This window comes from Manis javanica, chromosome 11 (assembly GCF_040802235.1).
Source record: "Manis javanica isolate MJ-LG chromosome 11, MJ_LKY, whole genome shotgun sequence".
Classification (NCBI taxonomy): domain Eukaryota; kingdom Metazoa; phylum Chordata; class Mammalia; order Pholidota; family Manidae; genus Manis; species Manis javanica.
The window spans coordinates 34939447-34963688 of record NC_133166.1 but is presented as its reverse complement, the minus strand read 5'-3'; the positions used below and the strand labels follow the sequence as shown (position 1 = coordinate 34963688).

Below are 24242 nucleotides of genomic sequence, written 5' to 3'. Positions count from 1 at the left end.
GTCTGTACTGACAGCTGGGCCGTCTATCAGGGCTTGATCCCGTGGCTACCAACATGGTACCATGCCAACCAGTTAGTTGGTCACTGACCCCTTTGGAGGCAAGAATTATGGCAAGACTTATGGGCCTGTGGTCAGACTAAAATAGTTACAGTATATCATGTGACAGGTCATTTGACACTGGCATCCCCAGGAAATGATCAAGCAGATGAATTCGCCCAGGTATGTTGGCTAGAAGGAAAGCCTGCCTCTGATGTAGCCCAATGGTTATGTGAGCATTTGTTGCACGTGGGACAAAAGATAATGTGGGCTGTAGCCTGTCAGTGGGGCTTGCCTTTGACCTTTGAAGAAGTCAGCAAAACCCAGCAGGAGTGCATCGTATGCTTTAAAAGGGACTTACTCCAAGTTCCACAGCAACACAGGACAATAGCAAAGGGGCCAATACCCCTCATCAGGTGGCAGATAGACTATATTGGGCCTCTGCCTGTGTCAGAAGGGTACCAATATGCTGTGACTTGTGTGGACACAGCTACTGGACTTGCGGCTGCTTTTCCTACACATCGTGCAGACCAACAAATGACCAAAAGAGGCCTGAAGCATCTCTTTGCAGCCTATGGCCAACCACAGGTAATTGAGAGTGATCAAGGCATCCATTTTACTGGACATGCACTACAAGAATGGGTGCAAGAGTTAGGAATCAAATGGAAGTTTCATGTGCCATCCAATCCTACTACAGCAGGCATGATAGAGAGGTACAATGGTTTGTTAAAATCTGGACTGAAGTAATACACCAATAGTCTGCAGGGATGACCAGTTCGCTTATAGACAGTGCTACAGCATTTGAACAAGAAACCCTGAAAGGGAGCCCTGAGCCCCACAGACATGCTAATGCATATTGCTGCTTCACCTATACAACTTTAAGTATAAACCAAGGAGGAATTGTTGAAGCCAAGGGTCGGCCACCAGAATAATATCTTGCTGCCAGGACCAACTGCAGTAAACCCTGGAGACTCCATTGAGTGGAAATGGCCTTGGACATTTTGACACATGGACCAATGATGGATGGCCCTCCTGGCACCTTTGGGACAAAGCCTGGAAGCTGGCCTCCTGTGTATTCCTGGAGTAACAGCAAAGAAGCCCCCAAAGATCACAGTAGTATATCTTGAAAGGCCAGAAGGTAGGTGCATCTTACTGGGGAGTTTTGTTTTATCATTATGGCCAGTGCATGCACCTCCAGTAGCACTATATATAGACCCTTCAGTAACCCCCACAGGGAGAGAGGTAAAGGTATGGTATACTAGACCTGAATGGGACCCCTTTCTTGCTAGAGTCCTATCATAGGACCAGTCTCTTGCATGTATCTTACCTGATGGACAAGATTTGCCTATGTTGGTGTTGTTAAAATATGTGTCTTAAAAAGGTCTTTATGGATTGGGCACACCCCCTAGCAAAAAAAGTGCTACTCACTGGGGTGCATGGAGCTCCCTATCTGTACCACTAGTAGGTGTGAGTCATGAACTCATCTGAGTAGAACTGGTTTTGAATATAGCTGAAATAACCTCCTCAGGCTTGAGGATTATTATCAGTTTTGTTACCTGTATCAAATTTTTGTTGTATCTTAATTTTTGTTATTATCACTATGTTACTGTTATCCTCTGTTGCTGTTGTGGAATCTGGTTACAATGCTCCAGGTTTCTTGCACAGGGACCACTGAGGAAGATTAAGAGCATGTAGATAGATTGTGAGGCGAGAATCCTGAAGGAGTGGAATGTGGACAAAGTGAAGGTTCCCATGGCCAGGATCCTCACCTGAACTTAAACTACTTGATGATGTAACTGGCCTGCTGCTAGGCTACTGCTTCCACACCCACAGGCAATAAGTTATTATTGACTGAATCACTATATAAAGAGCTCTGCCCAGTGCTCTGAGAGGAGGCAGAGATAAGGAGGATTGCAGACCTGCAGACTGTTGGATGCAGATGTAATTTAGTGCTCGACCTATTGCCGGGAGAAAAAGCTGAGAAATAAACCCTTTCACTCCAAGAACATTCCATTGTCAGTCCTTGGTCTCACTGAATCCATAGTGAACTTGCCTGGGGTTGAAACCCATTGTCAAGACAGAGGGTAATAAATACACTCTTTCTCTTCTACTGCCTTCTTATCCCCTGCTAGTGCCTTCCATCAGCTAAGCTCAACTGGAAGCCAGAGGGTAAGGGATACTGCTGATCTAATCCATAAAGGGTAAAGTAGATCAATAGGGGCAACAGAGAATATCTAGCATGGTGACAGTAAAGTGCAAGCAATTCTACAACTTTGCTATATTTCCAAACGTAAAGATTTTTACTAGAAGAGTACTAGAAACACTGAGTTTTGGATGTTTTTCTGTGGTACTATGCAATATATTTGGAATTATTATTTCTACTGATAAAGTACTTAATATTCATCCCTAACTCTTTCAGCTATACTTTATGGAGCACCTAGTTTGTGTGACACATTAGATATATATACAAAGAAAAATATAACACAGTCCCTGTCCTCTGGGAGCTTATGATTTAACAGAGACAACACGTGGAAACAAGTAAGTGCAATTTACATGCACATAGCAGGAGGTAAAAATGGGACTCTGTCTCAGTTTTGACTGAGGCACTACTAAAGTGCCAATTATCCCTATATTTCACAGTAAACTGGGAGACCACCAAAACTAGAAATTAAAAAAAAATAGGGGAGGTGTTGCTTTTGCAACTTAATTTTCTATCCACTCATAAGTAAGCAAAAAGTTGAGGCTTAGAAGATTTTGAGAGGGTTTTAGGTATGTTGTGTGTTGTTACTGCCTTTTCCTCATCACATGCCTAGAGAGAAAGGCTTTAAAGGAACTCTGACACATGGCTTCTAGAGCTGGGAGTTCTGAGGGTCTCAATGGATTTTTATCTGGCTCATGTACGTGAGAAGTTCATTCATTTCATTTTCATATAGCACTTTTTACGTAAAGGGACTATTCTAAGCACAGGTGATTATAGTATTGAACAAAATAGAGGAATTAGCTCATGGAGCTAATATTCTCATGGAATCTAGACAGAAAATTTTGACTGGCTAACTGCAAAGATGAGTTTTAAGTTTGGTCAAAGTCCATACTCCCAAAGGTATGAGGCAAAGCCATCCTATGGGTATCTCTTTGGATCAGATATGGGCTACTATAGAGGGTCAAGTAGAAGTATGAGGAGACTCTTCAGAAAGAGGCTGGAGGTATATACCACAGAAGCTAACAACTGACACTGAGCTGAGGGCCAGGTGACATATATTTACCTAAAAGGCAAGTGAGAAGCTGCAGTATTAGTTCATTGGGATAAGGTCAGGATGGAGATATCTTCAAACAATACATACAATAACAAGTGTTGAGTGTAAATACCTGCTAAGCTCAAAGAGCATCCAACCTTAATCACAGAACTATACTAGTCAATTTAAGAACTCTCTTGCCCATTCCTGTTAAAACTTGGGGAGTAAGGCATCTTGATGGTGATGGTGGAGGACTAGGAGAGAAATTTTAGGCAGGTAAATTTGGGGCAGGGACATAATGAGGAACTGTCCTTTTGCCATGGCAGGCTCAAGCTCAGGAAGGGAAGAAGCCTCACTCCTGAATTTTCATTATTATACTGGACAAATTAATTACTGATGAGTGGCTGTTGAGTTGGGTAATTAACATTTTTACTTGAATAGAAGAGTCATGATATTTGTGCCATGTTCCATTCAAGGATCAGAGAAGAATTAATTCCAGAGTGTGTTTTAACATATGGAGATAAATAAAGTTATTTGCAAATTGCACCCTACACATCTCATTTATTCAAGGTACCAGTTACAATTGATAAATAGAATAACACAGTGAGATTTACATGTCCATGGGGAAAAATTTTCAACTTGGATTTTATTTAGAATTTAGTTTTATTTGATTTTAAAAGAGCCTGACATAACTTATTGCTGACCTTTAAATTTAAAAAGTAATGAGCCAGCATCACTCTAATACCAAAAAACAGGCAAAGATACCATAAAAAAAGAAAATTACAAACCAATATCCCTGATGAACATAGATGCAAAAATACTCCACAAAATATTAGCAAATTGAATTCAAAAACACATCAAGAGGATCATACACCGTGATCAAGTGGGATTCATCACAGGGATGCAAGGATGGTACAACATTCAAATATCATCAACAACATCCACCACATCAACAAAAAGAAGGACAAAAAACACATGATCATCTCAATAGATGCTGAAAAAGCATTCGACAAAATTCAACATCCATTGATAATAAAAACTCTCAACAAAATGGGTATAGAGGGCAAGTACCTCAACATAATAAAGGTCATATATGACAAAACCACAGCCAACATCATAGTTAACAGCAAGAAGCTGAAAGCTTTTCCCTAAGATCAGGAACAAGACAAGGATGCCCACTCTCCCCACTTTTATTCAACATAGTACTGGAGGTCCTAGCCATGGCAATCAGACAAAACAAAGAAATAAAAAGCATCCAGATTGGCAAGGAAGAATACAAATTGTCACTAATTGCAGATGACATGATATTGTACATAAAAAACCCTAAAGAATTCACTCCAAAACTATTAGGACTAATATCTGAATTCAGCAAAGTTGCAGGATACAAAATTAATACACAGAAATCTGTTGCATTCCTATATACTTCAGATGAACTAGCGGAAAATGAAATCAGGAAAACAATTCCATTCACAACTGCATCAAAAAGAATAAAATACCTAGGAATAAACCTAACCAAGGAAGTGAAAGACCTATACCCTGAAAACTACAAGACACTCTTAATCCCATGCTCTTGGGTAGCAAGAATTAATATTGTCAAAATAGCCATCCTATCTAAAGCAATTTACAGATTCAATGCAATCCCTATCAAAATAACAACAGCATTCTTCAACGAACTGGAACAAATAGTTCTAAAATTCTCCATATAGCCAAAACAATCCTGAGAAGGAAGAATAAAGCAGGGGGGATCTTGCTTCCCAACTTCAAGTTCTATTACAAAGCCACAGTAACAATTTGGAACTGGCACAAGAATAAACCCATAGATGAGTGGAACAGAATAGAGAGTCCAGATATTAACCCAAATGTATATGGTCAATTAATATACAATAAAGGAGTCATGGATATAAATGGGTAAATGACAGCCTCTTCAACAGCTGGTTTTGGCAAAACTGGACAGCTACATGTAAGAGAATGAAACTGGATCATTATCTAACCCCATACAAAAAAGTAAACTCAAAATGGATCAAAGACTTGAATGTAAGTCATGAAACCATAAAACTCTTAGGAAAAAACATAGGCAAAAATCTCTTGGACATAAACATGAGCGACTTCTTCATGAACATATCTCCCCGGGCAAGGGAAACAAAAGCAAAAATGAACAAGTGGGACTATATCAAGCTGAAAAGCTTCTGTACAGCAAAGGACACCATCAATAGAACAAAAAGGCATTCTACAGTATGGGGGAATATATTCATAAATGACATATCCGATAAAGGTTTGACATCCAAAATATATAAAGAGCTCAAGTACCTCAACAAACAAAAAGCAAATAATCCAATTAAAAATGGGCAGAGGAGCTGAACAGACACTGTTCAAAGAAGAAATTCAGATGGCCAACAGGCACATGAAAAGTTGCTCCACATTGCTAATCATCAGAGAAATGCAAATTAAAACCACAATGAGATACCACCTCACACTAGTTAGGATGGCCACCATCCAAAAGACAAACAACAACAAATGTTGGTGAGGTTGTGGAGAAAGGGGAACTCTCCTACACTGCTGGTGGGCATGTAAATTAGTTCAACTATTGTGGAAAGCAGTATGGAGGTACCTCAAAAAACTCAAAATAGAAATATCATTTGACCCAGGAATTCCACTCCTAGGAATTTACCCTAAGGATGCAGCACTCCAGTTTGAAAAAGACAGATGCACCCCTATGTTTATCGCAGCACTATTTACAATAGCCAAGAAATGGAAGCAACCTAAGAGTCCATCAGTAGATAAATGGATAAAGAAGATGTAGTACATATACACAATGGAATTTTATTCAGCCATAAGAAGAGACACATCCTACCATCTGCAACAACATGGACACAGCTAGAGGGAATTATGCTCAGTGAAATTAGCCAGGCCAAGAAAGACAAGTACCAAATGATTTCACTGATCTGTGGAGTACAAGAACAAAGAAAAAACTGAAGGAACAAAACAGCAGCCGACTCACAGAACCCAAGAATGGACTAACAGTTACCAAATGGAATGGGACTGGGGAGGATGGGTGGGAAGGGAGGGGTAAGGGGGAAAAAGGGACATTACGATTAGCACACATAATGTAGTGGGGTGGGGAAGGCAGTACAACACAGAGAAGACATGTAATGATACTATAGCATCTTACTACGCTGATGGACAGTGACTGTAATGGGGTATGTGGTGGGGACTTGATAATGTGGGGAGTCTAGTAACCATAATATTGCTCATGTATTTGTACATTAATCATACCAAAAAAAAATGTAATGGTACATTTGTTAACCCACTCTTCCTACAAAATATCTTTTTTCATCAATTTTTCAGCTCCTGGGACCAACATATATCCTCAGCCAAATGCACAAGACATGCATAAGGGAGCTGAAAGTCATATAAAAGCTAGTAAGTGCTTAGAACTTTCAGTTTTGACAAAAAGGCCAACCAAATACCCCTTCTAATGGCTTACAAGTGGTGCTTGGATAAGAGCCTCTCTGAAGAGTCTAGCAAATCACTGAATGAAGATATAACACCAAGTCCCAGATATTTTCTTAGGATATAACAATCAAAAGGACAAGTTTTGGAACAAGAGATCCATCAGTCTTTCATTCACTCATTCAACAAATGTTTGGTGAATGCCTACTACAATGCCAGGGCTTCTTTCAGGCAGTAGGAATTCTTCAGTAAATAAAAAAGTAAAAAATTCCTATCCCTGGATGCTTACGCTATTTCCTGTTACATATTTACAATATCCTCATGCTTCTTCCCCACCTTCTACTTGAGCTATCTCCATTAGGTTTCTTTATTTGTATCCTATAATCTCCTTCTATGCAAGTAACACAGTAATAAGAGGCTAACATCCTTAATGGGAAGGAGCCCCTACAAGTTAATAAGAAAATGACACAACAATGAACTGAGAATAGGAATGAAGTGGCAATTCACTAAAGTAACAAAAATATGAAAATATTTTTTTACTAGTAGGCAAAAAAGGCAAATAAAAGTAAAGCAAGACATTTCTTCTTTTTCTGCTTATAGCTTGATAAAGGTAAAAAGTACTTACCCTGAGATGTGGTACATAAACACAATGGAATAATATTCAGAGAAGAAAACAAATCCTACCATTTGCGACAACATGGATGGAGCTAGAGGATATTATGCTCAGTGAAATAAGCCAGGCAGAGAAAGACAAGTACCAAATGATCTCCCTCATTTGTAGAGCATAATAACAAAGCAAAACTGAAGGAACAAAACAGCAGCAGACCCACAGACTCGAAGAAGCGACTAGTGGCTACCAAAGGGGAGGAGTGTTGGAGAAATGGTGGGGACAGAGGGAGAAGGGGATTGAGAGGTACTATGATTGGTACACATGGTTTGGGAGGGGTCACGGAGAAGACACTGTAGCACAGAGAAGACAAGTAGTGACTCTGTGGCATCTTACTACACTGATGGACAGTGATTTCAATGGGATATCAGGGGGACTTGATAATATGGGTGAATGTAGTAACCACAATGTTTTTCATGTGAAACCTTCATAAGAGTGTATATCAATGATACCTTAATGAAAAAAAAGAAAAAGTACTTACCCTGTCCAGTGCTGGTATGGGTATGAAGAAAGTAGACTCTCAGGAACTGTAGAATACAAATTGATATAACTGATACAATTGATGTTTGTTTTGCAATTTAGCCATATTTATCATAATCGTAAATGGAGGTTCACTTTGACCCCACAATTCTATTACTATGAATCCATTACAAGGAGATAATCAGGAAAGTACACAAAATAGGTCCATGTATAAGAATAATCATTAGTGTTTTTATAATAGCAAGAACTTGAAAATAATCTAATTTCTTACCCATAGTTAAGTAAATTATTGTATTTCCACACAAAGGAATATAATGCAACTATTGAAAACTTATAGATCATTATTTATGGACATGAAAAGATGGTCGTAACTTTTTAAGTATAGTGTAAAACAGTTCAGTTTGACCTTATTTGTCAAGGTAGTTAAAGGCCAGTATGGTCTTATTTGTAAAAAGAATTATATATTTATTGTACATATTTATGAGGCATGTGAATATATAGAGATATGTAGAAAATTGTCAAAATGTTATGTACTATACAACAATTTTTATTTTTATTAAAAAGCATTTCTGGTTGTATTACATACTTAATCTGTGCATTAACTTTTTTTTTTACCAATTTTAGCTTATTTTAAAAAATCTTCCCCTAATTTTTTTAAGAAATAATTGACATACATCACTGCATAAATTTAAGGCATACAGAATGATGGTTTGATTTACATATATTGTGAAATGATTATTACAGTAAGTTCAGCTAACATCTATCTTCTCATATGATACAAGAAAAAGAAAGAAGTAAAAAAGAAAGTTTTTTCCTTGTGATGAGAACTCTTAGGATTACTCTTAACAACTTTCCTATATATCATACAGCAGTGGTAGCTATAGTCCTCATGCTGTACACTACACCTGTAGTACTCTTTCTTACAACTGAAAGTTTTTATCTTTTGACCATCTTCACAACTGTCAAAATGTTTATGTACTATATATCAATTTTTAAATGAGCAGTTATTTTAATCATTTAATATTCTTCATTCATTTCTTTGACAATTCTATTAAACATTTAGCATTTGCTAGGTGCTTGAGAACCAAAAGAAAACAATCTTTTAATTGAATTCACCAAATTAACAGTGTTTTTAAAGATGACCACAGCTAGTACTGATGAATTTAAGAAGAGAGCGCCCTCATACACTACTGTTGAGATAACTGGTAAAACATTTCTGGAGGATAAATTAGCATTTTTTATCAAACGCTTCATAATATCCATTTCATTTGGCCCTGCAATATCACTTTCAGGAATTTATTCTAAGGAAATTCATGAGTTGCTAGGGTTGGGGAGGGGGGAAATACTTAAATATTAAACAATAGAGACTTGGGTAAGTAAAACATCTTATCTTCATATTGGTTTTGAGGTCACAGAAAGACATTAGTGCCCTCAAGGAGTTCAAAAGTCCGGTGGGGGAAAACCAAAAATGATAATAGTGATGGATGACAACAGAACCTTGAAAGACGAGTTCTCCAGGGAAGGAGGAAAAGGATTCCAAAGCAGAAAAAGAAACATGTACACAAACAAGATATTCAAGAAAGAGTATGTTTGACACACAGAGACGGACCATTATTTTGCGGTCTTTCTTACATCCTCGTTCTTCTCACAGTCACACAAAACCCCAAATCTCTGTGGACTCGGAATGAGAGGTTGAGCGCAACCCTCATCATCGCAGCTGTACTACAGAGCAGTTTCAGATGCATCTGCCTGGCGGGCGAGAAGATGGCGGGAATGTGCAATACACAGGTTCTATCCCTGAGGTCCCAAGAAGGGTGACTTGTTCGGTAGTGGCAGCCCTGCAGCATTTAGCTGCCGCCGGAATCCCGAGAACAAGGTTTCCCGCCAATCTCAGGTCCGGCTTCTTCTGAGGCCCCGCCCGCCCCCGAGCGCGCTGGCGCTTTGAGGGCGGGGAAGCGTTGGAAGCCTATCGATGTTTCTGGAATAGACTGCCCTGCCCTGCGCCGCCGCCGTCAAAACCCCGCAGCCTTTTCTGTAGATCCCCGAGTGGTAGTTTCGGCCGTGCTCCGCGACCCGCAGCTTTGCAGGAGGCCGCCTGCCAGACCCGCGCCGGAACCATGGTGCGTTGGACTCCAAGCGCTGGCAGGGTTGGGCGGAGGTTCGCTGACTGGGAGACGGCGGGCCGCTTCTTCTGTCATCCTCAGGGCGGCCCAGGGCCACAGGGCACGGGAGCCTCGGCCGGAGGGAGGGTTCCGGCAGTGATTCAGCATCTCCGGCCTGGCCGGAGAGCGGCGGTCGGTAGTCGCTGTGGCCTTTCCCCGGCTTCTTTCGCTCCTCAGGTTCTTTCGGTGGAGTAGATCCCGGGTGGTCCAGAGTGGACCCTCGTGCAGTGTGTGGGAGGGAGAAAGAAAAATAGGGACTGGACTTGGAGGCCTCCCTGTACTGCCTGTGCGGACTTTACCCCAGGGCTGGGGTCCCTGGACTGCGTCCATTTTCCTGGTGGGACCGTCCGGTTTATCTCTCCCCTAGCGCTTGGTCAAAAAAGGCTCTTTTCAGACACTTTGTCCAGTCACCTAAGTTTACAGATGAGTAAACTGAGGCCAAGAAAAGTGCTGTTATCAGGGTGACAACATAGGGCTCTGGGCTTCGAGTCCTCTGCCATTCCAGCACTCAATCTTCTCACCAACCCGTCTCCGCCGAGATTATTTTCCCACGTACTGTGCTAATAGACTTATTAGAATAGTCATTAAAAGCAGTCAGTAATTGTTCTGACTACCTATTTGTGACCACCTCTAACTTCCTAAAGACATTATTAGGTTTATTCATTCAGTACTAAGGTTTATACCTACAAGGCACTGTTGAGTGCAGAGAGGGTTCAAAGGTAAATCAGCCAAGTCCCTCATCGTCATATGAGATAGAAAGGGGTGTGCATATAAAGACCTGTTGTTGGGGACTCTGGGAGAAGAGACAGGAAAGGCTTCAAGAGATAGACGTTTGAGCTAGTTTAAAGAAAAGGAATGCTTTTAACCATTTATTATGGCTGGATACAAGGCAAGAGTGTAAGCAAAGACACAAAGGAGAGTTGACACATGAACCCAAAGGGAGTGCCGTGGACAGTGGTAGAATTGGAAATTGGGAAGCTAGGTCCATCTAGATCTGTGAGCTTCTAGCTTCTACTAAATGTAAAACTGGCTTACATGTAAATACAGAAGTAATTTTCTAATGAGGCTATAAGAATAGCACTGTGTTAATGTGGAATGGAAACAGGAGAACATTTTTTCAGGATAGAACTTGTTAGGAGTTGGAAATTTTGTATTAATAGGTCTTTTTTCTTTTACTTTCAGTTTCGCAACCAGTATGACAATGATGTCACTGTTTGGAGCCCTCAGGTAAAATAGTGTTTCATACTATTTCTATGAAGTAGCTTTTGTTTATGTTTAATATGTTTAGAAATTCATGAAATTGTAAGCTGTGAGAAAATGGAATGTAACCACTTCAGACACTTGGAACCTAGATTTATCATTAGAGTAAGTTTCCTAGTTTAAAAAAAAAGTAATTTGAGCTTTAACTATGCTCACCTGAGATTTGAGAGCTCTAAATTAATTTTAAATATATAAAAGGATCTTGTAAAATGACTCTGTAAGATGTGGGTTGTTTTTTTTTTTTCACTTTAGGGCAGAATTCATCAAATTGAATATGCAATGGAAGCTGTCAAACAAGGTTCAGCCACAGTTGGTCTTAAATCCAAAACCCATGCAGTGTTGGTTGCACTGAAGGTAAGTAAAGCAATAAATATATCTTCCTACTTTATAGGTGAAAAACTTGTACTCTGAAAACTGTAAGACACTCATGAGGGAAATTAAAGAAGACACCAATATGTGGAACGGAAATAAATGGAAATCTATCCCATGCTCATGGACAGGAAGAATTAATATTGTCAAAGGGGCCATCCTGCCCAAAGCAATTTACAGATTCAGTGCAATCCCCATCAGAATACCAATAGCTTTCCAATGAACTAGAAAAAATAATCCTAAAATTCATATGGAACCATAAAAAAACCAAATACCCAAAACAATCCTGAGAAAGAAGAACAAAGCTGATAGGATTATACTCCCTGACTTCAAGCTATACTACAAAGATATATACTACAGAATATAGAGAGCCCAGATATAAACCCATGCATATACGATCAATTAATATACAATGAAGGAGCCATAAATATACAGTGAGGAAAAGACTTCAACAGCTAGTGTTGGGAAAACTGGACAACTACATGTAAGATAATGAAACTGGATTACTAACTCCATAGACAAAAGAAAACTTGAAATGGATTAAAGACCTAAAATGTAAGCCATGAAACCATAAAACTCTTAGAAGAAAACATAGGTAAAAATCTCTTAAGCATAAGCATGAGCAATTTTTTCCTGAACACATCTCCTTGGGCAAGGGAAACAGAATCAGAAATTAATAAGTGGGACTACATCAAACTAAAAAGCTTCTGTACAGCAAAAGACACCATCATCAGAACAAAAAGGCAACCTACAGTATTGGAGAATATATTTTTTAACAATTTATCAGATAAGGGGTTAATATCCAGCACACATAAATTCATATGCTTTAACACCAAGAAAAACAAATAACCCAATTAAGAAATGAGTAGAGGACCTGAACAGACATCTCTCCAAAGAAGAAGTACAAATGCCCAACAGGCAGGTGAAAAGATGTTCCACATTGCTCACTAATCAGGGAAATGTAAATCAGAACCACAATGAGACATCACCTCTCACCAGGTAGAATGGCCACTATCCAAAAGACAAGAAATAACAAGTATTGGTGAGGATGTGGAGAAATGGGAACCCTCCTACACTGTTGAAGGGAATGTAGATTGGTGCAGCCACTGTGGAAAGCAGTATGGAGGTTCCTCAAGAAACGAAAAATAGAAATACCATTCAACTCAGTAATTCCACTTATAGGAATTTACCCAAAGAAAACAAAATCCCTGATTCAAAAAGATATATGTACCCCTGTGTTTATTGCTTCATTATTTATAATGGCCAAAATATGGAAGCAATCTAAGTGTTCATCAGTAGGTGAATGGATAAAGATGTGGTACATACATGCAGTGGAATATTATTCACCTGTTTAAAAAATCCTGCCATTTGTGACTGCATGGATAGACCTAGAGGGTATTCCACTAAGTAAAATAAGGGAGGCAGAGAAAGACAAATACCATATGATTTCACTTATTTGTGGAAGATAAAAACAAAACAAAATGAACAAAACAGCAGTTGACTCAGACACTGAGAAGCGACTGGTGGTTACCATGGGTAGGGGCCTTGGGGTGAGTAGGTAGGAGGGGAGGGTGAGGAGGATAAAGGGGCACAAAAATCCTCAGTCATTATATATAGTCATGAGAATGGTAGTACAACATGGAGAATATAGCCAGTGATTCTGTAACATTTTCCTATGTTGACAGTAGCTGCACTAGTAGGGGGTGAGAATTTAATAACATGGGTAACTGTTGAACCACTGTGTTGTATACTTGAAACTAATATAAGATTGTGTATCATTTGATACTTCCAATAAAATAATCTTACTCCTTTAAAAAACAGAACTATTAAATGTAAGTTTCACTGTAGATAATAAAATTATAAACTTGTTTTTATATCTTATGATGTCCCTGTTTAGAGAGCACAATCAGAGCTTGCAGCTCATCAGAAAAAAATTCTCCATGTTGACAACCATATTGGCATCTCAATTGCAGGACTTACAGCTGATGCTAGACTGTTATGGTAAGTGTGATCATGAAACACAAAACAAACAGCCCTTTTGATTCATCCAGATAAGATATATTAGGAAGTGTCTGCCAGTTTTACAAATTAAGATTGTGAATACCTTAGTGGATTTAGGTTCATTTACTAAGTATTCCATTTTTTTGATCCCTGTAGAAGTAGCTAATACAATTAACCATATTAATCTTAACACTTTTGGGAAGTCACTGAAGAACGTGATACTTGTTAACTCAGTGTATATTGTTTATGATGATGTTACATCCAAGAAGATCTTGACACTGTCTTGTTTCTAAGGATCAGCCAAACTACCCTTGCTGTCTTTAATATCCAAGTGTTTATTAGGCAAATACTGAGGGTAACAAAGATGAATCAGACATAGATCTTGTCTTAGCGCAACTTAAAATATAGTAGCAAATCTCTAATATAAAGTAGAAAGTGGAGAGTAACAGGGAGATTTCTGTGAGAGTCTAGAGATAGAGATTATTTCTCATTGAGATACATTGTGTAAATGAAGAGCTGAGGCTTTGAAATCACACAGATTGAGTTTAGTTTCCACCTTTACTATTTAGTATCTGAGATTGGGTTAATTACTTAAACTCTCAGTTTGTGTAGTATTTTCTTTTTCCATGTTATTGTTAAATAGCCTAACATGAAGACTACGTGAGAAGACTACATGAAGACCTATAAGAACACATTATCCTCAAGTAATAGTCAGTGTATGTATTTGGAGGTGGAGGTAGTTAGCCAGAACTAATCTCTTAAGTCTATGATTTAACTAGGTAAGAAAGAATATAAACAGTAAAGGCAAATAGTAATGCTAATATTTAAGAATTTCAAGTTATTCATTAAACCTCTGGCTCTCTTGGATCAGTGATATAGTGACAGCATTTTACTGGTTTGTGTCAGCTCTTGAAAAATATAAAATGTGTTTCATTGTGCAGTACTTTTTTTTAACCTTGTCAACCTAAAATGCCTTGGCAACATATAATCACTATAAAAACTTAATGACACATTTTACATTGTTTTTTGTACTAGATCTTTTATATTTGTATATTTTGCACTTAATAATACATCGCAATTCAGACTAGCCACTTTATGTGTAAGTGCTTAGTAGTCACATGTTAGTTAGTAGTGCCTGCCATATTGGGCAATGCAGTTTTAGACAGCCTTTGGAAATGGACTTAAATAAAAGTGCTGAACAGATAGCTTGATTCCTACAGTCAACATTTGGTCATCCGATGTGACATACACATAAACTGGACAAAGCAACATGGAAAAGAGCATATCCAGTTCTTACTGTTTATCCTGTTGGCTTTAATAGTTAGGCACGAATTCCCTTTTCCCCAATGTTAAACTTCCATGAATCTTGTCAGGTTTAACAGTGAAACTCAGCAGTCTAGTGTCCTGAATCTCCTCTAGAGTGCTGCTTATGGACAGAAGTAACATTTGCAGGAACACAGAATAGTGTTCTAGTATGGATCGATTTCTTGGAGTTGTTCTGTTGGGGAAATTTTAATAAGCTTTGAAGAAAAAAGCAAGCAGTTACTCTTGTTGTTGGTTCAAGACCTAGAATTAAGACAATCTTGTTGACAGTGGGAAGGATAAGGGAAGAGAGATTGTTCTTTTTCTCTTCCTCAGCCTTCTCTTCTGTATTCTATAAAGTGCTCTGAGACAAAGGTTATCTAGAGCTAAGGAATGTTGTACTCCTTTAAAAACCTCATGTGGCCTCAGAGTTTCATATAAAAATGCATCTTGATGGCCATGTCTTTCTTGTTCCCTTGTAAACATAAAATCCATGTAAATGGAAGAAAGGAAAAAGAAATCTAACTATTTAGATTGGAATAGCTCTCTGTAATTTGAAATTACTGATTTTTCTTGTTTCTTTTTTAGTAATTTTATGCGCCAGGAGTGTTTGGATTCCAGATTTGTATTTGACAGACCTCTTCCTGTGTCTCGTCTTGTGTCTCTAATTGGAAGCAGTATCCTTTTTATTTTTGGACATGAACTGTAAAGGGTTTTGATATTCAGTCCTTATGTTAGCTATTAGAATATGATAATTCATAACATAGGTAAGATTGTGAAAATGTTAAGGCTACTTTACAGTAATAGAATGTTTAAAATTTAGAAGGGGAATTATGGAAAGTTTTATCATGGAAAAATGGGTTCTAAAAAAGGAATTGGGTTGCTCTTGCCACAAACCTTATAAGCAATCAGTATTTTCCAGGCATAGATAAGCCCAATTTCAGGAAGACTATCCAAGTATCATTTTTATAGAAGATTTAAAGTTTTTATTGTGGTTCTAAGTGTCCCAAAAAACCCTAGACCCATAATATCCAAAACAAATGAAGTTCTCCACATGGGAGATAATTTTGCTAGCACTCATTCTTGGATTTGGTAAAGTCATTTTAATACTAGGCTGAAGAAATACTGCTCATTTATTTCTTCTTCCTGTGATGGATTATGCAGCCATTAAGAAACATCTAGTTTAATGCAAAATCTGCTTTGTTAATAATGTTTAATTTGAAAGTAAAGACAGTACTTTATTCCATGTTAGAGAACAGACTCTTTAATTAGTTTAAGAGACCCAGATACCAACGCAACGATATGGCCGGAGACCGTACGGTGTTGGTCTGCTTATTGCTGGTTATGATGTAAGTTCAGAAAGTATTATTATATTGTACTGATTTTTTAAACTGACTAGAACTTTTCTGATTTTTAGCGCAAACGAAGTCAATAATTACGAATTTTTTTCTATTTGTAGGACATGGGACCTCACATTTTCCAAACCTGTCCATCTGCTAACTATTTTGACTGTAGAGCCATGTCCATTGGAGCCCGTTCTCAGTCAGCTCGCACTTACTTGGAAAGACATATGTCTGAGTTTATGGAGTGTAAGTGATTTTTTTTTTGCCCCCTCCAGTCTATATATAGTGAATAAACACAGTATCCTAAATGAAGAAAATTATCAGTCTTACAGAAAGAGTTTTTTTAAAAAATTAAGCCTGTGAAGTGATTATTGTTTTTGTCACACATACTAGTTTTTAATCCCTTCTGGCTACTACAGTAGTTCAGTAACTGTGGAACTTTATCAGAAGACAAATATGTGTCACCAATCTTGAAGATTGTTGACTCAGTTGGTCTGAAATATGTCCCAGCCAGGGTTGAGAACCACTGTATTAGTTAACAATTATAAATTCTATTTACAACTTTTAGTTTTGTATAATTCTGTTCTTATTTTTACCCACACAACATTTCTGCACTAAGTAATCTACAATCAAGTAAAAAAGTCAGTGTAGCTGTGGAAAAGATAAAAGATGTAAGATATGATAGTACAGGTTTTCAAGTGATCTCCTTATGCAAGGGTCTTCGATTTTAACATATGTTTTTTATGTATCTGTTAAGGTAACCATGTGGTTTTTTCCCCCTTCATTCTATTGTATATTAGATTGATATTTGAATGTTAAGCCAGTTTTGCATTCCTAGGGATAATCCCTCTTGGTCATGGTTTATAACATAAGTAATATGTATCAATGTTGTTGGATTCAGTTTTCTGGTGTTTTGTTGATTTTTTTGTGTCTGTATTCATAAGGGATATTGATCAGTAACTGTTTTTTTTGTAATGTCTAGTTTTCATACCAGGACACTAATGCAGTAATACTGCTCACATAGAAAAAGTCGGAGACTTCTTTTACAAAGAGCAAAAGCAGTGACTAGCATTTCACCAAATATTATAAAACTTCAAGCTGTATCATTTGTGAACTGAGGTTTTTATTTAGCTTAGCATAAGAAAAGGTTAGATTTAATAATAAAAATTATGTGTCCTCATTGTATAAAATTACAGTCACCAGTGTTATTTATTATTAGATGACTACAGAGCTGAACATTAAATTTTTGGCTATTGTGATATATTTAGTATGCAACTAAAACCATGATTTCAGACTGTAGGTCTGATGAATAAAAGAAGCCTGCCATCAAGATGAATTTAAGAAATAATTGTTAATTTATTACACATAGGCAATTTGAATGAACTGGTTAAGCATGGTTTGCGTGCCTTACGAGAGACACTTCCTGCAGAACAGGACCTAACTACAAAGGTAAGTATCACATTTTCCAACTGTAGATAATAACATAACAGTTAAATCCTTTGTTACATAAATATAATAGAGGAGTATATACTTAAGTTCTTTAAGTTGAGTGATGGCTCCCTTGGCTCATTCTTTTTCTTCAGGCTATTCTCTAAGTGATCTGATTTTGAGACAACTTTTAAACATTTCTTTCTTGTATAAAGCAATTAAACTAGTAAGTCTGATGTAGAATGTCCTTCATGTCTTTAGCACATAGGAATATGTTCCTATTATTAATTCAGTTAATAAATATAGGTATTGAGCACTTAACATTTGCAGGCACTAAGCATTGAGAATACAGTAAATACAACAAAGATCTTAGCCTTCATGGAACATACATCCAAACTGGGGAGAGGTAGACAATATTCCCTTGAGTAAATTATATAGCATTTTAGAAGATAATAAATGCTACAGAAAAAATAAAACAGGTTAAAAGGAGAAAGTGACCAGTTGGTTCTGGAAAGAGGTGTGGCAGGTGTAATTTAAAATAGAGTGGTCAAGGATAGTCTCACTGAGAAAGTGAAATTTGAGGAAAAGACCTAAAGGAGGTGAGTGAGTGAGCCATGCAGATGTCTAGAGCAAGATAATTCCAGGGAATGCAGTGTAAGTATTCCAGGGAATTCAGTGCAGAGTGTTCCTACTTTTGAGGCAAGGATGTGAGTAACGTTGGAGCCAGTGATCAAGAGGAGAAGAAAGAATGGAGTCAGAGAGGTAATGAAGGCCAGATTGTGTATGTCCTATGAGCCACAGTACGTACTTTGGATTTTATTCTGAGTGGGATGTTAGATTTTGATCAGAGGAATACCATGATTTGATGAGGTTTTCAAAGAGTCACTCCGGTTGCTGTTATGAGAACAGGTTGTTATGGGTGGAAATAGTTTTAAGGCTGTTACAGTAATGCAGGTGAGAGATTGTGCTGGATTAGAGAAGAGTCAGAGTTGGAGATGATAAATTGTTCAGTTTTGAGTATGTTTTGAAATTAGAGCCAAAAAATTTGTTAACAAATTGGTTATGAAGTATGAGAAAGAAAAAAAGGATGTCTTCAAGGTTTTTGCCTTATTTAAAAGGAAGGAGAAATTTATAATTTACTGAGATGGGTAAGACTGTGGAAGAACAGGTCTTGTGGTAGAGGTTATGAGGAAGATCAGGTAGGTAGTTAGGACATATAAAATCTGAAATGCCTGTTGTTTGTCCATTGGTGAGAGAGAGCAAGCAGTTATCAGATGTCCACCCCCTGGAGTTTGGTGGAGAATGATCCTGCCTAGAGTTACAGATTTTAGAGTCTTTATGTAGAAATGGCATTTAGAGACTGGACTATGAGATTGCTAAAAGGAATTGAATAGTTCAACGAGAGATTGGAGGAGTAGTCCATGGGCACTCCAACCTTTAGGAGATGAGAAAGATGGCTAAGGAGGTAGAAAGGAAACTTGGAAAATGAGTCATCCTTGAAAACAAATGAACTATTTCAAGGAGGGAATGAAAAATTGCTGTAGATTGAAGAAGATCTATGTTGAGAAGTAACGATTAGATCAGCAATGATGTCAGTGGGAACTTGAGTAGTTTAAATTAATGGAACATTCGGGCAAAAGCCTGATTGGAATTCAATCAAGAGAAAATGGGAGAAGAGAAATTAGAGACAGCTCTTTAGAGGAGATTTTCTGTTTCAGGTGCAAAAAATGGGGTGGTGGCAAGAAAACAATGTAGGGAGGGTTTTTTGTTGATTTCCTAAAATGGGAGAAATTACAGCATGTTTGCTGCATAGTTATATGGACAATCCAGTGTAAAGGGATACATTTATATAAAAGAAATATGAAAAAAACTGCTGGACCAATGTCCTTGAACAGTGCACAGGTGGAAAGGTAGACCATAAAGAGGAAATTGTACTGTCCATTTATAGTGACAGGAAGGAAGAGAATCTAGGGATGTAGATGCATGGAAGAATGGATACTGGGCTCTTGTGAATGTCTTCTGACTGGTTCAGTGTTCTCAGTGAAATAGGAGCAAGGAGAATGGAACCTGTTAGAAGTCGTCCAGGAGAAGGGGCGATTGAATGATCTAGGGACCCATATAGTGAAATGCAGGAGCTGTTAAGGACCTACTTGAGGTTAATGATCATTAATTAAAATGCATCAGTCACCATTTTATAAATCCATTTTGTTATAGTGATTGGATAATTATTATTATGTATGTGAAGATTTTATTAAAAATAAAAGATTTTATTTCTATTCTTTTTGAACATTTTTTATTATAAAAATAATAAATATTCTTTCGAAAAAACTAGGAAAATATACTAAATTGTTCTTACCCTTTTAAAGTACCTATAATGCCATTACTCCAAGATGACTATCTTTTAAAATTTGGATATGCAGTTGACTGTTGACATTTACGATTTGGAAAAGTTTGCTCAGGTATCTCACCTCTTGATGTCTAATTTTTACTGCATTACAGAAAATGGCATGTATCTCCCTATAGGTCAAGTTTTCACAAAAATTTTAATGTTACAGGAGTTTCTTTTGCACTGTTAGCACTTACTGAACATTTTAACAATTGCTCTTTAATTTTTCCACGTAGAACATAGTTCCAAGCCCCCACCAAATTCAGCACTTTAGAACCCAAAACTTAATTCTATTTCCTTGTTAGGAACCATGTCTTAATTTACACATGAAAGAAATTTGATTAATTCTTAGGAGTTAGGCTTGCCTGCTCACGCTGGTCTGCAACATGTTCCCATTTTGAGCCAAGTTCCAAATTTCTAGGTGACATAGACCTTTGGGGTTTCTTACAACTGTCAAAAGTAGATATTAGATCTGCAAATCACAAGGGTCTACTTGTTTCCTTCCTTTTTTCCCTCCACTTAGGCATTTTTTAAGTCTTATTCAAGTGCTATATAAATTTTTTTCCCACTTTTCTCAACATTTATCATAAGCATTTTAACAACCTAAATTATTTTGAGTTTTAGTTTTTGCCTTTTCCCTCAGAATGTTTCCATTGGAATTGTCGGCAAAGACTTGGAGTTTACGATTTATGATGATGATGGTGTGTCTCCATTCCTGGAAGGTCTCGAAGAAAGACCTCAGAGAAAGACACAGGTCAGTGACTGATAAACACTCAAGACCAGTGCTAAACTGCACTTCTACTATAACTCTGTAAATCTGTCATCATTAATTATTGAGTTAGGCTCATTTAAATAGCAGTAAGAAAACTAAGAATTGAGTAACATGAAATACTGAGGGGTCAGTGATCCCTATAAACACAAAAAGGGCTGTTGATGTCGTTATTCTCACAATTGCACTTTCTCACAAATTAGTGGGTTGACTGACTTAGCTAAATAGTTCCTTGCTGGTCTCATTTGGGGTCTTTGAAACACTGCATTCAGTTGAGGGTATGGGTCTAGAACATCCAAGATGGCTATACTCACATGCCTTCTTTGCTCATTTTCTAGGCACCTCAGAGGAACAGCTAGAAGGCTAGGACCTCTGTTAGGCTGCCTAGGCCTGTGTCCGTGTAATCTCGGGGCGTCTCCTTCACCAGGGTCTCTCTGGCGAGGTAGCAGATCAGAGATTATCTTTTGAAAAAATCCAAAAGTGAAAGCTCAGAGCCATTCTTAAGTCTGAGGCCTACGACTGGCACAGCATCATTTCTGCACATTTTGTTGGTTAAATCAAGTCATAGAGCCATCCAAGATTGTATAGGAGTGGGGACTGAGAAGTTTCTTCTGGTCCAGCTTTGGAAACTAAGTTGGCTCTTCACAGATACTGAGAAAAGGATCAAATAGTGTTGCTAAATATCAGGTTAAATACTGATCTTTTTTGTTGGATGTTTAGAATATAAATTTGCCATTTATTGATGCTTACTTGATAGTTATGTAATAAAAAGAAAGTGTCCTGTATGGAAATTTTTTCAATTTGAAAAGGATGTATATTTTTTTATTAAAGTCTGCAATCTTATGTTGGTTTCAGATACACAACACAGTAGTTGAACATTTACCCATATTATCAAGTCCTCATCCCCTCCAGTGTGGTCACTTTCATCAACTTAGTAATATGTTACAGAGTCATTAACTATTCTCCATGCTGTACTGCCATCCCCTGACAAACCTATTATATTGTGATTGTAAATTACAGTGCCCCTTCATTCCCTTCTCCCTCCCTCCCCAGCCCTTCCCCTTTGGTGACCACTAACCCCTTCTTGGTGTCTGAATCTACTGCTATTTTGTTCCTTCTGTTTTGCTTTGTTTTTATACTCCACAAATGAGTGAAATTATACAATATTTGTCTTTCTCCACCTGGCTTATTTCACTGAGCATAATAACCTCTAGATATCCATCCATATTGCAAATGGGAGGATTTTTCTTTTTATGGCTGAATAATATTCCATTCTGTATATGTATCACATCTTCTTTATCCGTTCATCTATTGATGGACACTTAGGTTGCTTCCATATCTTGGCTATTGCAAAGAGTGCAGTGATAAACATAGGGGTGTATATGTCTTGAAAAGGATATTATTGGTACTGTTTGGAGGAGGAAGATTTACATTATTTAAACTGCTGTTGGTAAGAATGCAGCACTGTTGAGAAAAATGCAGTCAAATGCCACAGAGCTGGTTTTTAAGTCATATTTTTGCTGTGCTTATTAGTGCCAAAGAGGAAAAGAATCTAAAATGTGCTGGATGTATTTTAAGGCTTAGTAGTGACTAAAAGTAAGGCCTTTTTTCTTGAACAAGACGAAGATCATAAAATGCTGAATTAGTTCGGTGATGCTTAGGTTTTCAGAACTGTAAAATTATGTCTATTTTAAGAAAAAGCCCTTTGTTCAGAAATTTCAACAAGACAGTGAACTAAATATGAGTATCCACAATATCTCCTAATCCATTTTTCTCATGATTTTTTATCATGTAATATTTGTGATTAGAGTATACATATCAGTTATTCACTGTTCTTTTCTTTTTTCTTCCGCTCTTCAGCCTGCTCAACCTGCTGATGAACCTGCAGAAAAGGCTGATGAGCCAATGGAACATTAAGTGATAAACCAGTGTGTATGTATATTGTCAAGTATGTAAGAATGCAGGAACACATACTGATGATAATAATCTGTACTTTCACAACCAAAAGATGAAGATTGGTGGAATGGTATGTTTTAGGAATCAGTCCAGATGTGAGTTTTTTTCCAAGCAACTTCACTGAAACTGTATAATGGTGTGCATTTTTCTTTCAGCGGGTCTATATAATTATTTTCTAGAAAGAACAGTTATCTGTACTAATGTTTTTATATGAAGAACATAGTGTCTTTGTGGTTTTAAAGAAAACTGTGAAATAAAATTGTTTCACCTGCTAGTGTATTGGGTTTTGTTTTTTAAGTAGCTTCAACTGTAAATAGTAGTTTGACATTACAACTGGTCATCTGCCATGTTTGCCAAATTAAACTGCCTTATTTTTAGTGATGGGGAAAAATAATACCTCTTATCCATCACAACTTTACACTAATTCTCCAGTGTGTGGCCTGGCTGCATGAGAATCAGTGGAGGTTTGGTTCAGAATACAAATTTCAGGTAAAAATACAAGTAGAAACCACTACTTCCCAACAGTACTAGCAAGATAATTATTAACATATGAAAGGTTTTTCTTTCCAACCAGCAGGTGGCAGTAGTGATAGCTCTGGTCTCAGGGCAGGGAACTTTTTGCAAAAACAAGGGAAATTTTAATTTCAAACCATCGTTTCCTTTGATCTTGTCTAGCGCTACTCCACCTTAATCTTTAAGCTGCCTTCCATTATTCCTATGAGCTGTTTACACAGATATTGAAGAACAATTATCTTAGACCATGCAAAATGAAATTGGAGAAAAATCTGATTATTTTATTTTTGATTGGGGAAAATAAAGCATTAATTCGGGATCATAGTGTCAGTACCCTCTCTAGTTCAAAGTGGTCCAGAGCGGGCTGAGAAGACCAACTCTTAAGAATTTGTTTCTAGAAACTGTAATCATGAGCTCATATCCACTATGCTTCCTCAGAGGTGAATCCTAAAGGGTGAGGAGGTTTAGTAGGGATGATGATAGGTAACCAATATAACAGATATGAGCAACTTCTCACCACAGCAGAGTGCTACTAAAATTTTTTAATTTAGCCAGTTTCCATGTCATATCATACCACATTTTTTTTGAATATATACCTCATCGTAGTATCTCTAGGTCATATGGAAATTCTTTATAACTTCTTGAGGAACCACAAAACATTTTCCACAGCAGCCGCACCATTTTACCTGTCTACCAGCAATGCACCAGAGTTCCAATTTCTCTACGACCTTGCAAACACGTTTTCCATTTTTTTGAGAATAACCATCTGTGGGTTGTGAAGTTATAGTTCTCTTTTTTATTGAAATATAATTGATACACAATATTACGTTGGTTTCAGATATGTAGCATAGTGATTCAATAATTATATATACATTACTAAATGTTCA

The 24242-nt window shown here is 37.5% G+C and overlaps 1 protein-coding gene and 1 long non-coding RNA gene across 4 annotated transcripts in view; one reads left to right on the top strand and one right to left on the bottom strand.

The window, feature by feature from the left end:
- LOC118974012 (uncharacterized) overlaps positions 1–9781 on the bottom strand; it is a 111826-nt gene extending 102045 nt beyond the window's left edge. For all 3 annotated transcript variants that reach the window (XR_012122618.1, XR_005063605.2, XR_012122617.1), the window contains exons 1-2: positions 9476–9781; positions 7868–7913 (exon numbers count right to left, since the gene is read on the bottom strand). This is a non-coding gene — a long non-coding RNA (uncharacterized lncRNA). The remainder of the gene's footprint in view (positions 1–7867; positions 7914–9475) is intronic.
- Positions 9781–23121, top strand: PSMA1 (proteasome 20S subunit alpha 1). Its single transcript, XM_037026961.2, has 10 exons — positions 9781–9986; positions 11211–11255; positions 11541–11642; positions 13555–13658; positions 15549–15637; positions 16239–16309; positions 16420–16549; positions 17673–17752; positions 20761–20871; positions 22747–23121. The coding sequence occupies exons 1-10, from the start codon at positions 9984–9986 to the stop codon at positions 22801–22803; spliced, it is 792 nt and encodes a 263-aa protein (XP_036882856.1). The 5' UTR covers positions 9781–9983; the 3' UTR covers positions 22804–23121.
- The last annotated feature ends 1121 nt before the right edge of the window (positions 23122–24242 follow it).